Here is a 17,637-nt window from a genome sequence, read left to right as displayed (position 1 = left end):
ACAGATGCATTTGGAATGTATGATCTGCAGGTCTTAACACTGTAACACCATCATTAAACTGCACTGCAAGCATATGATTTTAATTCTTTTGACAGTGTTGGGATTTAGTTTTGTGTTGACAGGGGGAGCAGTATGTCAGTGCATGAATGGTAATGATACTTATTCCCTAGTTAGACAAATAAAAATGACAGACTAAGTCAAGCACTGCACTGAACCAGAATACATTTTTTAAATCGCATTATTTGGTAAAGGAGAAAAGTCTGTTTTAATATAGCAATCATTTATTGAAAGACTTTAATGAGACTGAAGCAAAAGGTGAGTAACTGAAGCAAAATCTTAAGAGCAAATTGATTATATAAAAACCTCAGGATTGTCTTTAAAATACTGAGATCTTAACAATATCAACCATAGTAGTTTATCTCTGGGATAAATAAAGACTAATATAGCTGAAATTGTTGGAATTTCGTAGTTGTAGAACTTGTGTCACAGTTAAGGTTAAACCAAACCTTGGTGTTTTTTTTCATTTTTAGTTTATTAATTCTATACCTACCTTCCACATTTATTAATAATATATCATTATATGGGGATTAGGCATATCAACCTGAGTTTTCCATGAAAATAGTTCATTTTTTTTTTCTTTAAATTTATGAATATTTTTCAAGGGGTTCTGAGTTAGTTAATACTATTTTTCCATTAATACACACACATGAGAGGTCTAGTCTTGGGACTAGACTGCTCCTAAGCTCCCTCTAGCAAGCTGTAAGGTAAACATTCCTTAATAAGCATTGGCAAAAAAATATTTTTCTTCCCTCAATGTGAAATGTAGACAGATTCTTCCCATCAACTTTTTTATTTGTTTACTTTTTCACTTCAAGGTAAGGAAACATAGGCAAGAAAAATGGTATGAGAACTTCATAAATTATCTGGAAGGAATCTTGATGCTAAGTTAAAAAGACCGTAAAGTGCTAGAGCTGTTGATGCAACCTGAAGGTGAGAGTTTAAGGCACAAAAGTTACAAAGACATTTTAGCAAGGGATAGAAAAGAGCTATTAGGTGACAAGACTTTCCAAAGATTTGAATTCAAATTAGAAGATCATTTTCTGTTGACTGATGTCCATCTTGATATACTGTTCTTGACTTTATCATACATGTTAGTTGCATCTTAAATACACTGAAAAAATATAAAGCACATTAAGTTAAAACATGGTGGTAAATCTTTCATGTACTTCTTTCATACCGAAATACAGTGGGGCTCTGGAAGGCAGCTGAGAGTGCTTTTGAATGAATTGTTTTTCCCACACACTAATAAATAAATAAATAAAAAGACAAATAATTCCATGTTCCATGTAGCCCCAGAATGTCCCTCAACTCTACTTTTAAGGATTCCCTTGCAAAATTATATAAAATAAATGCATTTGATTGTTGACAAATATCACCTTTAGCTTATTAAGAGCATACAGAGGTTGACCTTTCTTATGACATAGTTGTGCCTGTTGAGACTGCAGAGGAGTCTAAGTGGCAGCATAATATAGCATCTTTGAAATTTCTTGAAGACTTTTGTGTTCATCAGCAGTCTTTGCTCAATTGGTTGTTTTATTGTGCTAACATCCATCCCAGAGGCATTTTTGGTAAATAATTCTTTAGGCTGTAATGAGGTAAGCTGTATGTAGCCATGAGGACCCATCATACGAAGGTGTTCTGTGGAGACTTAGACTTGGTTTCATTTCAGATTAATGATCTAAAAACAGAAGTTGCATTCTTGTTTGCAGGCAATTGGGACTTTGTTTTTAAATGTACACCCAGTTGTGCCTTCCTATGAAGCTAAAGGAAGTATTATGTTGAATGATACAGAATTCAGACTGTAATTCAATTTTTCCTTTTGTGTTCTTCTACAGATAGTAACTTCATCCTTGCAAATGCTCAGGTGGCTAAAGGATTCCCTATTGTTTACTGCTCAGATGGCTTCTGTGAGCTTGCTGGATTTGCACGAACTGAAGTCATGCAGAAGAGCTGCAGCTGTAAATTTTTACTTGGTGGTGAAACAAATGAGCAGATGATTCTTCAAATTGAGAAATCATTGGAGGAAAAGGTAGAATTCAAGGGAGAAATCATGTTCTATAAGAAGAATGGTAAGTTTTTCTTTCCCATTTTCTTAGCCTCAAAGAATAAATATTAATGCATATAATATACAGTATGCATTTCTGTGTAATGATTTTATATGCCTATAGTCAGGCCCAGAGTAATAGGTTTCAATAAAGACAGCTGGGTACACATTGAGATTACGTTTATATTAGCGCTACTGATTTTATATAACTATACAAGTTACAAAGCTGCATAGAAGAAATTCGGGGTCTTAAGCTGTATTGTGAGATACTGTGCTATCTGCACTGACACTGAAATAGTTACCCCTGATTGCTGAAACTGTAATTCAAACATTGATATTAATAATCACCATAAGGAAGACAGTGGTTGAATGCAATAATAATGATTTTCAGAAACTATAACTACTATAAAATTTATACTTAGTTATGACTTCACTAAATTTTACATTGCACTGCCAAAGCTTTCACTCCTATGATCAGGCATTTATAATTTCATAGTCAAGATGAGGGAGCAAGGGAAGAAAGTATCCTACAATACATACTCATCAGCTTGTTTCATTTATATCAGGCTAGAATTCCTAGGCATATATTTAGCTTATGTGCTTTCCTCATAGATCCTTTTTATGTCTCTGCTAATGAAACATTTTCCCCTTGAGTATTATTCCTGTTGCATTAAATATTTTTAAAAGTTATTTTTTGAGAGTAAAAGGGACATATTGACAAGATAGTCAATGATTTAGGGTGTTAAGAGAAGGCAGCTTTACTTTCCCTCGCTTGGACAAAAGAGAGAAATGTTGCTTAGCTGGCTTGTATTGATGACTGCTGTTTTTCACAGTATGAAATTTTGAAGTCATTCTGAAGATACTGCTAAAATCTTCCTTCTCTTATCTTTCTAGGTGTGGTTGTTGTTGTTTTTTAGCAGTTAGAAGGGATTCCTATAGTACCTTGAACTCATGTTTCAGGAAGGTTGTTTGAATAAAGTAGTTTCAAATTTGTAAATCATGTCTGTATGTATGGAAAAATAATCTTAATCGAGAAAAATAAGAACTGTTTTTCTCCAGTATTGTATAGTGATGAGTGGGCACAGTGAGAAGAGATTTCAATTAATCTAAATGAAAGATGCAAAGCTAACATATTCATTTCATTGCTTGGTCCTGAATGATAAATTGTGATTCCTTTTCACTTTGAAGAGGTGCTTCAAATGTATAACAGGTATGATTAATACAGGCAGAAAGAAAAATTTCAGATCAGTTTGCTTATCAATGATTTAGCTGAACCACAGATAAATAGATATAGAGAAATTGTTTAGGATGAAAGAATTCCCACAATAACCTCTTACTTGCATCCCTGTGTATAATTTGACTGGAAGCCATTTCAAGGCATTTTCTGAGTATGAATAAATTTCCCAGACTACCTATTATATTTTTCATTTTCATGTATTCCTGTACTATTGGGAAACAGAAATGAATAGGTATTAAAATAACATGAGACTGTTCTTGAATAAAACTAAAAAAAAAATCTTAAAAACTAGCCTTATTTTTTTCAGCAGAGCTACAAAGTGTGGGCATCAAATTTCATAAATCATCCATTTTAGCTACATGTTTTGGATTTGATGTGTTTTGGGGTTTTTTTTAGAAGAGAAATTGAACTTCTAAAGCAGTTGAGTTTAGTCAACATTGGCAGGGGAAAAAAAAAAAAAAAAAGGCCTTGTTGCAGAAACATGTTTTTAAAATATTTTAAGACACAAGAACTTTGGGAATAATGGTCCTGAATCATAGAATGTCCTTCGTTGGAAGGGACCCACAAGGATCATAGAGTCCAACCCCACAGTTCACACCATGTGTCTGAGGGAGTTGTTCAGTCTCTTCTTGAACACAGGCTTGAGGCTGCGACTGCCTCCCTGGGGAGCCTGTTCCAGTGCTCCACCACCCTCTGGGTGAAGAACCTTTTCCTAATGTCCAACTTAAACCTCCCCTGTGACATCTTCATGCCATTACCTGGGGTTCTGTCATTGGTCACCAAAGAGAAGAGATCAGTACTTACCCTTTCTCATCCTTTTTGTGAGTAAGCTGTAGACTGCAATGAGATCTCCCCTTAGTCTTCTCTTCTCCAGGCTGAACAAACCAAGCCACTTTAACCACTCCTCATACAGCTTCCCCTCCAAACCCTTCACCAACTTCATAGCCATCTTCTGGACACTCTCTAGCAGCTTTATATCTTTTTTTATCCTGTGGTGCCCAGAATTGCACACAGAGCTCCAGGTGAGGCTGCACCAGTGCAGAGCAGAGTGGGACAATCACCTCCCTCATCCAGCTGGCAATGCTGTGCTTGATGCACCCCAAGACACAGTTGGTCCTCTTGGCTGCCAGGGCACACTGTTGGCCTGTGTTCAACTTGCCTTCAACTTGCTCTTGTTGAACTTCATGTAGTTGGTGATTGTCCAGTTCTCCAGTTTGTCCAGTTCCCTCTGCAGGGCCTTTCTGCCCTCAAGAGTGTTGGTAGCTCCTCACGGTTGTGTTATTTGCAAACTTAGTAATTCCTGAAGTCCTGGATCTAAGTCACTTATTAAAGACATTGAAGAGTGCTGGCCCTAAGATGGATCCCTGCAGAACCCCACTAGTGACTGGTCACCAGCTCTACATAACCCCATTTACTAGAACCATTTGAGCCTGGCCCATCAGCCAATCGCTCACCCACTGCATTGTGTGCTTACCGAGCTGTGTGCTGGACATCTTGTCCAGGAGAATACTGTGAGTGACAGCACCAAAGGCTTTACTGAAAACCGAAAAGATCACATTGACAGGCTTCCCTTGGTCAGCTAAGTGGGTAACCTTGTCATAGAACAAGCAAGACTTGCCCCTCATGAACACATGCTGCTTGTGACCAATGACTGTGTTGTCATTCAGATGTTTTTCAATACCTCCCAGAACAATCTTCTCCATAATTTTGCCAGGAACAGAAGTGAGGCTGACTGCATAAATACCTCCAGGCTTATCTGATGTTGAAAATAATTGTCAGTTGGGCTACTGCCCATTGTAATGCCAAGAACTTAGCTCAATGAAAGACAAGTAACTAGCAATGTCTAGTTGTCATAGGGTTACATTTCAGTGTCTTGTTAGGACCTTGGAGTATCAAAGTGAAACTAGATATCTGGCTTTAGTCCAATATTTAGAGGTACAGCCTTGCTCTGTAGTCCTAGCTACAAGACCAAATGTACAATTTCAGGGATAACTTCAGGTATAGAAGTTCAGCTTCAGGGATAACTCTGAGATCACAGAGTATGTCCTTAACATACTTCTTAAAAGCTTAATAATGAGTACAAATTTATGATGAGAAATGACTATGAGGGAAATAGATATATGAACATAATAACTTATTCTTGGTTTCTTCTTCTGGATTTGATCTAAAATGTAGAACCTAGAAATCTGTAAATAATATTCCTCCTCTCTGCCCCCCGCCACCCCCATATTTGTCTCCTCTTCTGAGACAGAAATTCAAGCTTCCAAAATTAAATTTAGGTTCATTTCTTAGTTGCCACATTTTTCAGTATTTTGTATTTGATTTAAACTCAGTTTAAAACTGATATTGTTTTTTATCATTAAAATAGGCTGTTCATTCTAAACAAGTAGTGATTCAAGCCTGGGACTTAAAGCTCATACTAGTTTTGATCTGAATAAGCTTGAACATGGGGCCTTTCACAGTTACTTAACCATCGTTTAAGAGTTCACATAGCACTTATACTCAGTAACTGTTAGTTAAAGGAATGATTGTTATAACTAAAGCAACTCCAGCAACTCACATACAATTTCATGGAAGTTCCAAACTGCTCCGAATTGACACTGCAGCAAGTAAGAGTGGCGTGCAAGGAGTTGGGTAGGGAGATGAGTAAAATGGATTACCTGTCTGTGGGATGAAATGCAGGATTTCATTTTCTTTGTCATTTGGATTTGGATCTTAGCAGGAGGGTGATAACTGTTGTACTCTCAACAAACTAGAAAACAATCCTCCTGGAATGACTAGAAGTGGAATGATTAGGAACTTTTCTCTGTGTATGTTTTCCTGTTGGCATTTTGCTAAATCCTTGGCATAGGATAAACTGGCTGTACCTTCTCATCCAGGATATTTTCTGCCATGTTAGCACAGAGCAGTATTAGAACTGTGACACTAACAACAACAAGTTCAGAAAGAAATGCCTTTTAAAAATCTCACTCAAAATACACTTTTCATCATAGTTTCAGTATTTGGTTTGATTCTCCATTCAGTTTCTAACTTTTTATTCATCAGAGCTGTATAGGGTTATTGAAGACAAACAGAAAAGGAAACTATTAAAAGACAGGGATTTTTATGATTGCTGATTTCTTCAGAAAGTTTTAAAATTATATAGCTTAGGAGCTGAGTTTTTAAATTATTTTTTCTTTTATTAATTCTGTGCTTTCTTCAAAACATGTGCAACAAATTAAGTTGTCAGTTATGACAATTGAATGCAAACTAACCTTTTTGAATTCAAATGAGTTATGAGAAAATAACTTGCTCACTGGATCTCTTTCTTTGAGTCATCTAAAAGCAGATGGACACTATGCTGAGGAACTATGTTTACACCAACCCTTCTTTTTCTCCTTGCCAGACCACTGCAGAAATTTATCAACAGCAAGTACATGTAGTTAAATAAGGTATTTGCAACCCCCCAGACTGAACTACAAACAAGTAGCATTGTGGATTTTTTCCATTTCTGTTGCAGCCTAAGAGGATACTACAATAAACCCTATAATGATTTACTTAGTCAAGTCTAAGCTCTCCAAGGTCATACGTTGGTTCCCTTATGATCCCATCAGACTCATTTTCTATGTCTCAAAACTGATTTTGTGGTATTTAAAGAGATCTGTTCTTACACACACCTTCTTAAGACCAGCGGTAGTTCTACAACCTTCCTTCATCATAAGGAAATTGGCCTCTTTCTATGTAAATGTAAATTGTGTGAAATGCTATGTAATCAGCAATAGCCACTTCTGATTTATGGATATTTGAGGGGCTTCATCTTGGTATTCATTGTATCTGCGCACCACAGCAAAAGGCATGTTTGTGCAGGCTTCTGTGAACAACGAAAGATCCCTGTTGTAAGAGGACTGGAGTGAGTGGGTGTTGCTGGGACCATCGTTACAAGTTGCCTTAAGACTTAGCTCTAAGCAGAGCTTGCTTTGTATGTGATAGACCACAGGGACTCAAGGGGTGCCTTCTTATCTTCTACACATAAACTGGTTTAAACTCTTTCTGAGGTGTCTTAGGCATGTGCCTTGTAGTTCTTGGCCCAAGAAGATTTGGTAAAGGCAGGCAGGATGCAGGTATGGGTTTGGTTTGGTTTGTAAGGGGTTTTGTTGTTTGTTTTTGGAGGGGTTATTGAGTGATTGATGTTGTTTGTTGTTTTGTTTGGGGATTTTTTGTTTGGTTGCTTGAGTATGTTAATTTTAAGAGTCATATGATTATATCAAGGTATTTTGGCTCTTCTCATCAGTGTAGGAGAACATGTGTTTTAATAACTTTGAATCCTTACCTAGAAGGTCAGGACCAAGGTATTACATTACTTCATATGAGTGGAGAAAAGGTGAAAGAGACTCTTACTATGTTAGGCGATACTATCAGACAAAAGGTAATTTTAAGTCTAGGTGTAACAATGTTTTCATGTCAGCAGCAATGACAGCCACAGACAAATGAAATATGTCTCAAGCCAAGAGACATCATCTATTGCCTCTGCCATGGTTGCAGTTGAATAGCATGGCTACAGGATAACAAAGATTGTGTTACATCATTTGCAGTAAATGTGTAACTTGCATTAAGTAAACAAAGAAAGCTTTTTTTAAGATTAGGAGTTTAATCTTCAAATTATAGAAGATTTAATTAATTACAAAAAAAGGTAAAGAAAATTTACTTCCTTTAAAATGAAACAAAATTAAGTTTTCTTAAAGCTTTCCTACTCTACAAAAAGTATTTTGCTCACTGCAGAAATGATATACCTTTTTTCCATCAAGATGTTTAAAAACCTACTTGTTTTCTGAAAATATCCTGTGGCATTTTGAAACACAGGAGTTGTATGGTACCTTTTCAATATGAACTGACTCCCTGTTTCAACAAATCTTCTGAAATCCACCATGTGTTTGGGAAATGTTAAATCCAGAAGTTAGAGAAGAGGCATTTATTAGAATTTTGTAATTGGAAAAAAATAGAAAAAAAATTTTGTACAGAAGCATCGATTTTTCTAGTGATGTCTAGTTATTACCGTAGATGAAGTCTCTTGACAAGTTGCTTGGAAGGATAGTTCATAGCAACATGACCTCACTATTGTTCCACTGCTCCTCTGCCTTAAAAACGTGGCCTTAAAAATAAGAAAGCTAAAAAGCTTTTGTGGTTGGTTTGCTCACATTATCTAAATTATACTACAAAATATAGGAGGAGGGGAATAAAAAGAACAAGCAATACTGAAAAATTAATCTGATGGTAATATCTAATTGCAGTAACATGAGCCATAAACAATAATTTGTATCTTTATAAAAGCATCATCTTCTTTTTCCTTTTTTCCTTTCTTTTTTTTTTTCTTTTTTTTTTTTTTTTTTTTCTCCCCTTCCATATAGCTCTGTAAGCATTAGGAAGTTTCACTAATCTTTGAAAAGTCTTTCTCTTAAAAAGGAATATAGTTGTGGATGTAGACAGAAGGCATGCCATTATTTTCCCCTGTTTCACAACATAAAAAGAAATTTTGGCCTCTTTTTCTGTCCAAACACTTTGCTTGATTGACCCATAGCCTCTGATGAAAGGTAATATGTAGCCTTGAAGTGTACAGGTGTTTTCGAGACAGTTCCAGCTTCTGCAGCAGAAGAGAAAGATGGGGCAGACGGCTCTGGGGAGTTTCAGGTGAAGTAGTCATTGAAAGCCTGTGAGGACAAGAAACAAGGGGTGAACTTCAGTTAGAAGGCAAAAAAAAAAAAGGCAGTAAAATTCTTTCTGTGCAATGTGATCTAAAACATCTGAGTTTTTTTTCTGTAATTTGATGAGGCTTCAACAAGACTACTGCTTACTAACTGACAGTGCTGAGACTTTGTTTTGGTGACACTTATGGTGACATTGGCTGATGGCTTTCAATAGCAACACAATTTATTAAAAGCGTAATTCACTGAAAAAAAGATTTGTTCTCCTAGAAGCACACTGATAAGTAAATAAATCCATATGAGAGTTTCCTGCTGCTTACTGCATTGTCACAAAGTGACGGGCTCTTCATTGCTTCCAGATAAATGTTTCCAACACAGGCACACTGGGTTTCCAGCTGCACTTAATATGAACGGCTGTTAATAATCCTGTATGCACTTTAAGGTTTTTTGTTTGTTTGTTTGTTTTTTGTTTTGTTTGGGTTTGGGTTTTTTTAAAGCTATATTTCATTACTCTACTTTTTATACATCCATTTTTAGGAAGATATGTAGAAATTTATTTTGCAGTGGAATGTTTGAACTACATCGAACCAGTCACTTTTCTCTTCAAATTTTCTCCCAATTTTATGGTCACTCTGAGGCTGCTGATAGGCTACCTTTTATGAGCTTCCAATCAAGTGTTAGCTCCAAGGTGACTTGTGTCACTATGCTTCACCATGAGTTAGGCTCTTCTTTGGTTAAAGAAAGATCAAATTACAAGTTCTCCTGATGACTACTTGCCTCTCTTCTGCTGAGATTTCCCTCTTTTGTTCGTGATCCACAAATCCATGTACTGGAACACAGTGCAGACTAATTGCCACCACCTGTACTGACAATTACAATGAGTTCTTGCATTATCTCCGTGGTTTTTTTGGAAGAGCAGAAGGTGGCTCACATTAGCACTATCTATTAAACCCTCTCACTGATTTGGCTAGAGGAATTGCAAAAGCAGACTGACTTTATAGAGCAGTTAAGTAATTAAAAGGTTAAAACCTACCACCAACAACTGATGGGATTACTGTAGTTCTTTTCAGTTGGCAGGCTCAGGGTCTGTTTAGAACGTGCTCACATGGATTCAAGTGGTGAACTGGGAAGATTAATCCTCTCTACGGCATTATGTAATTCCTTAGTGTTTGTCCCAAAATACTTCTATACAAAAAACATAAACCTGACAGGATGGAGGTATCAATCCAGATCTACAACTCGACCCCTTCTACAGGGTCCCACCTGTAGCTCCTTCCTTCCAGAAAGGTGCCAGTGGGCAGCATGTCAAATGCAGGTTAAAGTTCTTGAATCACAGGCTCAATAGGAAATCGTCAAACTTGCTGGTGAATATAAATGGTGAAATTAAAATAATATACATGAACTATAGAGGCACTGATATTCTTATTAAGCAAAAAACTCCTCCAACATAACCTTATGGGAAAGGCAATGGAAAATAAATGATCAGTTTCTGAAGTGGTGCTTTGCAATGTAAACGGACAACTAACCAGCAGAATCTCTTCTTTCTCCATGTGATGTCTGTTGAAAACTTTATGAATAAGCATGAGGCTGTGACCAACACCTCTCCCAACAGTGAGAATCCTCCCATTCTGCAGACTTCAGACCTTCTGTTTCCAGGGGTTGTCACTGCCAGAGACATCAGAATCAGGGTCACAAAAATATCTTGCATAAAAATATTTTTGTTTATATTGTTATCACTTGTTATGTGAACTGAACATTGGAAAATTATAAGTGGTAGTGATATGTTTTGGTATTGCTATGCTTTCACTTACAGGAAAATTTTTGTCATCTTTGAAGGTTCTTTTTAAGAGAATAAAATAGTAAGCTTAAAAGCACAGTGATGTTATTTGAGAACATGGTTGTGTTCAGATGAATGTGGGGTACATCTCACCCAGGTGTCAAAATATCAGATGCAATTTTGAAAAGATTAGGTGTCTTATAGGCAGAAACTGAAATTTTTTACAGTGTGTATAAATATACGTTTTTTCAGATATATATGTAAATATATATGCACTCATACATACATACATGTATGTAAGAGATCATACTGACTTAAAAAAAATTCTTGCCTTATTTCCAAGGCACAAAAGTACACCCCTCAGTAGGCTGAGAAATTGTATTTGCTACTGTGATTACATTTATATGTTGGATTAGGAGCTCTTAAAATCCAAAAGGAATAAGTACCATAGGAGGCTATAAAAACAATTCTAACAATAGATTTCAAAAATACAGTAATCAAGGGAAAGCAAACTTCTCATTTTGGGATTGCTCACCTCAAAGTAATGAAAAAAGCAGAGTTCAATGAAAGAAAGTAAAGATTATACTGCTCAGGAAGAACTGAGTCTAACTGGTTCTGAAACTCAAAGAGTACTTTGTTTGTTTGTTGTTGTTTGTGGGTATTCTTGTGCTTTTTGTTTGGTGTTTGTTTTGTTTTTCTCACTTTAACTATAGATGTTGGATATTTAATTATATAAATAGATAGATTGCCTCAAATAGGACTTTCACAGGAGTTAGCTGGCAAATGCTCAAAGTTTTGTAATATTATGACCATGACATAGTAATGATCTTCGGGGTGGAGGGAAAGTTCAGTTGCAGACTGCTAATATTCATGAATCTGCTCTGAAGCCTTTTACATTTAAATAGAATGCATTTCATTGACTTCACTGAGTTTTTTAGATAATCCTGTGTATTTTGCGATTTGTTATAAATGTAACCTGGCAAATGTATTACATCAGGGAAGTACTTATTTCCTAAAATGCAGTTTTATTTTCTAATCTGGATGAAGATAGGAAAAGGAAATCAGAGCAGACAAAAAGTAAGTAGTACACATAAGGATAATGAATGTCGTATGACTTTAAAAGGAATCGCTTAGCTTATCTGTTTTTGTTGAATGAAAACTCAAGTGTAACTAGAGGATTTTGAAAGGATATTTCATTAAATAGGAAAAATAATGGAGTTATTTAAAAGAGAGACAGCAGAGCTCAGTAAACTAAGCTCAAATGTAGATGTGCGGAAGTCCATGAATCAGTTTGCTTAAAATGTGCACTGCAGGCTGTACTAGAAGTTGCATAAAATAAAAAAAAATGTAAAGAACACTAAGGATGGAAAAGTCATGCACTTGAACTAAGATCTGCCATTACAGAGGCAGTCTGTGTCCACATAGCAATAAATGGAGAATTTGAGGTGATAAGTTAAGCCCCTGTCTGCTTAACACGAGTAGTTTGAAGGACAGGCAAGGATAGAAGATTGTTGTGCAGAAAAGTGTCTCCTTTCCCTCTTCCCATCACAGCAGTAGTGGCAGAACAAGTCAGACACACTGGGCAGAATGACATACCTGGCAGTAGAGCGAGCAGAGCACAGGGGCACAAAAAAGAGAGTGGAAACACATGTAGGGTGTATTTGCACATTCTCTGATAAGGTGTGATAGATTGGAATAATTTCACATGGTACTCCATAGAATATGTAGAGGGATACAGGGATATTTTTAATGGAAGTTTCTAAATCAACTCCCCAGGACTGTAACTTTCTTCTACCAAGTTCTTAGGATACTATTGTGTTCTGGCTTAAGACATTTTGGAATTGACTGTTAAAACTTGTAGGCAGAGTTACTTGCAGGATACAAGCATGATGTGTTGGCCACACAGAATCTGGGTCAACAAGTTCTAGAGTATTCTTTACGACTCTTGTGAAAGTGTCAGCACAACCATCAGTGATGATGTATGTCAATTATCTGATAGCCTGTGTGTGATCATGTTAGTTCTCTTGCAATATCATCAGGCCGAAGACACTCGCCTGTTTACAGCACACAGGCTCTCATCCACAGTAGCAGAATTCAAGGAAAAAATGGACAGATTTTGTTAATACATACATGTGATTTCTGCAGAGATAATGGAGAAGAATGAGGGGCTTATTTGCTTAAAGCTGGAAAACCTTACATTAGCTGTGTTAATTGATCATTGTCAAATATGTGCTATTTATGAGAGAGAAACTACTCTAGTTATAGCTTTACTTTTTCTTCCAGCTCCATTCCTTTTCTGTTTAGTTCAGTTGCAATTTTAAAGCATTGTTTTCTTCTTTGTACTTTGCTCTCCTCAACAAAATGTTGACATCTTGTCGAAACCACAGAATATTCAAAACCAAATGTTACCAATGATGCCAGAAATCTTTGAATGAGCTAATGAAAGAGTCAGTTTAGTTTCCCCAGGCAAAATCTTTGGCAGCCTGATCTGTCAGTCTTGGAGTTCACACTTTTTGCAGTGGATAAGTGGAAATGATCAAGCTAGAACTTCTCTCTCCTGTATCCAGCAGCACGTTTATTTTGCTAGGAATTAGTAACTCTGTAAAAGAGGCTGTGTTGTAATGTTAAAGATTTATCATCAACCTTATTGACAAGTTATTACAGTTATATGAAGATATTTTTGTCTTTTACATAACAAATCCCTGGAAATAGAGTGGTGTGTTTTAATATATCTTTTTTAAGTTTTCTTTTGCTTCTGCTTAAAAGAATATTGAGTGTATTAAGTCATATACTGGAATGTAGAGAACTGCGCCAAATTTATGATATCTTGTGCAACTTAATTCTGCCCTGTTATGCATATACATCATGATAACTCTAACTTGAAGAGGGATTTTTTTGTGCCACAAGACTTATATATCTAATATGTAAAACATTTACACTTCATATTTTTTTTAGGGTACTTGAACTTAAGGTACTTAGATTATCAAAGATTTCATTTGGTTAGTCTGATATGTTATGTGCAGATGCAGAGCTTTGTGAAAGAGCTCTGCATCTTAATCCCTATTCTTCTCACTACAGAAAGGAAGAGATAAATCACAGGAATTTGTTCATTTGTTATTTCCTGCCCTTGAGTGATGGAAGGAGCAATAAAAGCTGGTTCAGCGTCTGTCTGGAGGGTGGTGCAGCAAGAAGGTCTGGAATTTGACGGTTCACTCATGGCTAAAAAATGAAGACCTAAGCTTGTATTCCTGGATAAAACTACTCCCAGGTTACCTAGAGCAATAAAAGTACATAGTTTTGCATCATTATCACTGGTTCTAAGTAAATAATAGTAATATGTGTGGCTAAGAAGATAGTTACTGCAGAAAAATCTCAATTAAAATTTTGAGGGAGTGGATGCAGAATTTCATAATTTTATTAAAGAACTAAATAAGCTGGTTGTCAATAATACCATTCCATTTCTGTATTATGATACCTCTGCAATACCTAAATACCCACCAAAGAGTATTTCATTGATCATTGTCTAGGGTGGGCATAACTAAAGATTAAATATTACTGTACACTGAGTACATATAGTTGATCAATAGGCCTAATGGTCTGAATCTGTTCCTCGGTTTAAGTAGGCCTTATTTTCTGGTGAAAGAAATGCTTCCCTCTGAAGGCTATTGGCATTCTGATGGCATGGTTTTCTATAAAATCTCACTTTCAAATTCTTTGGTCTGTTGACCTTTGTTTTGATATCAGTCTGAGAACAGACTTCTAGTTGTCCAAGTGAGGAAAACCAGAAAGAGTAGTTGAGACAGTGATGATAAAGCACTCTCTTTTTTATGTATATAAAAAGGTGGACTATAACTGAATTACTTTGTGATAAGATTATGCTTCATTTAGTCTTTTTTTCTCCTTTCCTGTGATGTTCTTCTATAAGCCTTGACGATATTAAAATATATTTTGAAACATCAGTTCATAATGCAAGAGGAAGACTAGACTGTTTCTTCAAGAGTGGTGGCTTGGAGCAATAGAGAGAGCCTATATATATATATATATACACACAAATATATATATTTATATATATATTTATATTTATATATTTATATGTACATGTGTATATATACATATAACCTCCAGAAGAAATGTATTTGATAGACAACTCTTGACAATACAGAAAACCCTTGTATGCACCATCTGAAGCAGGGAAGGAATTTTAGTTTCACAGATGAGTGCACTCAAAAAAACTGTAACGAAACAGGGTACTACTTTTTTTTATGAGTGGAAAGTTCCTTGGCTTACAGAGTTATATGATGCCAGCTATCAGTAATAGCTATGTAACTGGTGCATTGGATCAGTGTATTTTTTTCCTCAACGGTGAAAGATATTACACTTCTGTTCCTGACAGAGTGCAAGCACATATTGACCTTGTCCTGACCTAAAATACTGGATCATCTCGTCTAGTCCTGAAGAGTACTTCATATTCATCTGCTTCTTACAGAGTAAGAACAGAAAAAGAAACAAGTGAAAACCACAAACCAACCAAATGAAAACCACAACCAACAACAGCAACAAAAAGCAAAAAACCAACACCACCAACCAAGCAAGGGAAAAAAAAAAACCCAACAAAGAAACCACACAAAACAAACAAACAAAAAACACACACAAAAAAAAAACCCAAAACCACCAACCAAACAAAAAACCCACAACAACAACAACAACAAACCAATAAAAAACCAAATCAAGCAGCTTAATTTAGTGCTTTTGAAGATTGAGTGTATATGTAATGCCAAGATTGACAGCCCTACCTTGCAGGGCACTAGCCTGGATCTCTTCAGAAGAGAAGTAGGCTGTGCATGTGTTGGGTATGTGTTTTCTGTAGTAGTGCATGCCATTTTTTTTATCATTACTTGCATAGTTTAGTTAAAATATTTTCAGGCATATTTGCAGAAGAGGAGAACAAGGACAGATAATGAGAGAAAATGTGATTGATGAGAAACAGATGACATTAAATGATGACAGGACATGGTATGATCTCAGTAACCAGTGTTCGCCTACAAAGAACTCAAATATGCTTCGATTAAACAAAAGAGTAATTGCATTAAAACATCAAGGTATAAATTGATTTGTCTCTATTTCTAATGATGAACCATGTTACAATGTCTTCCTTAAACCCACAAATCTATCATTTCAGATAATATTAGCAGGTGTGCTGCTTAGCATAACTGAGTTAGGTTTATTTGAACATGGCTGATGAGGAAGCTGAGAGTGATTTCTTGTCCAACTGAAACTACTGCTGGAATGTAGCCGGGCAGAATGTAACTTTACAAGGAAGCATTTGGCCAGTTTAGGAGTTATAATGGTTTTCTGTAGAGATCTCTGATTCCATTTTTAAGCAGGAAAGTAAAATTGCTTAATACTTATTCTCTTTGAATGCATCACTTCAGATTGATAGAGTGGTGGCTCTCTAACATTTTGACAATAACAGGACTGAGCAGTTTTTCCCAGAGGTTTTGATAAAATAGTTAAATCTGTACAAAAATTAATTAAGGACAGAAAATTAATATGGGAAAAGGAACAGCAGAAATATCTTGCTTCTGACATCGGTTCTACCTTCTTTTAAAAGTGCTTCTTTGCTTTCTCTGTCTTCAATCTCAAAATGTGAATATTTAAATTCAATATAAAGCTAGTCTGCTTCTTCCTATGACTTTTCTCTCCTCCAGCCTTCCTTGTGTTCCTAATTCCCCCTTCTCTTCTTAAAATACCTTAAATGCAAGCATTATTTTAATACTGAACTAGTAATGTTATCAGAGCTGCCTGTCTGCCTCTTGGACACTTTGACCATGAAGGAGAGGACTAGATTAATTCCTTTTGAGGCATACTTTTGAACCTTCAACTATGGTGGTCCTTCAAAAGGAAAGCTGCTGTTTGTCATCCCATGCTTGCCTGCAGCCTTCAATAGGCAGTCAGAGAACTTCCAGTTGAAAATTTAAATTAGAAAGCTGAACTGTGAGCTCAGTGCATCCATTTAATTTTCAGGACTGCAGAGTTGAGAAGAAAGAGAATAGAGTGGAAAGTGACTAATCTGCTTGCTCTTCCTAAGGATTCCTCTAAAGTTCAGTGGATCACTTGGCAGCAGTCAATTGTGACAGCCGTGGTCCAAAGAACTATTCCTGTTGGCTTTATGAATGAAAGTAGACTTGTGGCTTGTGTATGAATGCCAAAAAAAGTATGTTTGGAAGGAGCACAATTATGGAAGTGTAAAGACGTGTCCAAAAAAGAAATGTAAAACTAAAAAAGTAATGCTGTAGCAGTACTTCTGTATGTTATAAATAATATAAATAGGCTGATGGTGGGTGGAGGTAGTTAATGTTGATACCCCTAAATTGAACACAAAAGACTGGCAATGGGCAGAATTATCCTAGAATGGATGGGGTTGTGATCTTGGGTGTTTGTTGAGATCCCTGTCATACTTCCAGTGTATTATCAGCACCTAGACATTCCTTATCTTCTGTTCTGAGTAGTCTGCATTAATGACAAACTCTAATTGAACAACCTACCTTGCAAACAGGACATGTGACACAATCAGTGATGATAACCATTTATTTTAAGCAGTAAAATTATGTAGCAGGTGTGGGCAGAGAAAGATTGACATGAATTAAAAATATTGTCAAACTCAGTGTTGTCTAACTTAAGTCTTATCAAGATGAACATTATAGACAATAACGAAGATAGCTAGTATTAATTTTACAGATGATGTGTGGCATTATAAATCTCACCATCTGTAAGATGCAGTGAGTTAATTCTTTTTCTATACGAAGTCTGATGTCTGATTAGTTTAAGTGTCTTTGAATTA

General features: G+C 36.1%; 1 protein-coding gene across 1 annotated transcript in view; it reads left to right on the top strand.

The window, feature by feature from the left end:
- The window catches only part of KCNH8 (potassium voltage-gated channel subfamily H member 8), a gene marked incomplete at both ends in the record, with an annotated part of 188,164 nt that overhangs the window by 63,359 nt on the left and 107,168 nt on the right, over nt 1-17,637 (top strand). Inside the window, one exon of the mRNA XM_080339990.1 lies at nt 1,896-2,129. Within this exon, the coding sequence (XP_080196116.1) occupies nt 1,896-2,129 (234 nt within the window). The remainder of the gene's footprint in view (nt 1-1,895; nt 2,130-17,637) is intronic.

This window comes from Nesoenas mayeri, assembly GCF_963082525.1.
Source record: "Nesoenas mayeri genome assembly, chromosome: 2".
NCBI classification, from domain to species: Eukaryota; Metazoa; Chordata; class Aves; order Columbiformes; family Columbidae; genus Nesoenas; species Nesoenas mayeri.
This window is presented reverse-complemented; position numbering and strand designations above follow the sequence as displayed.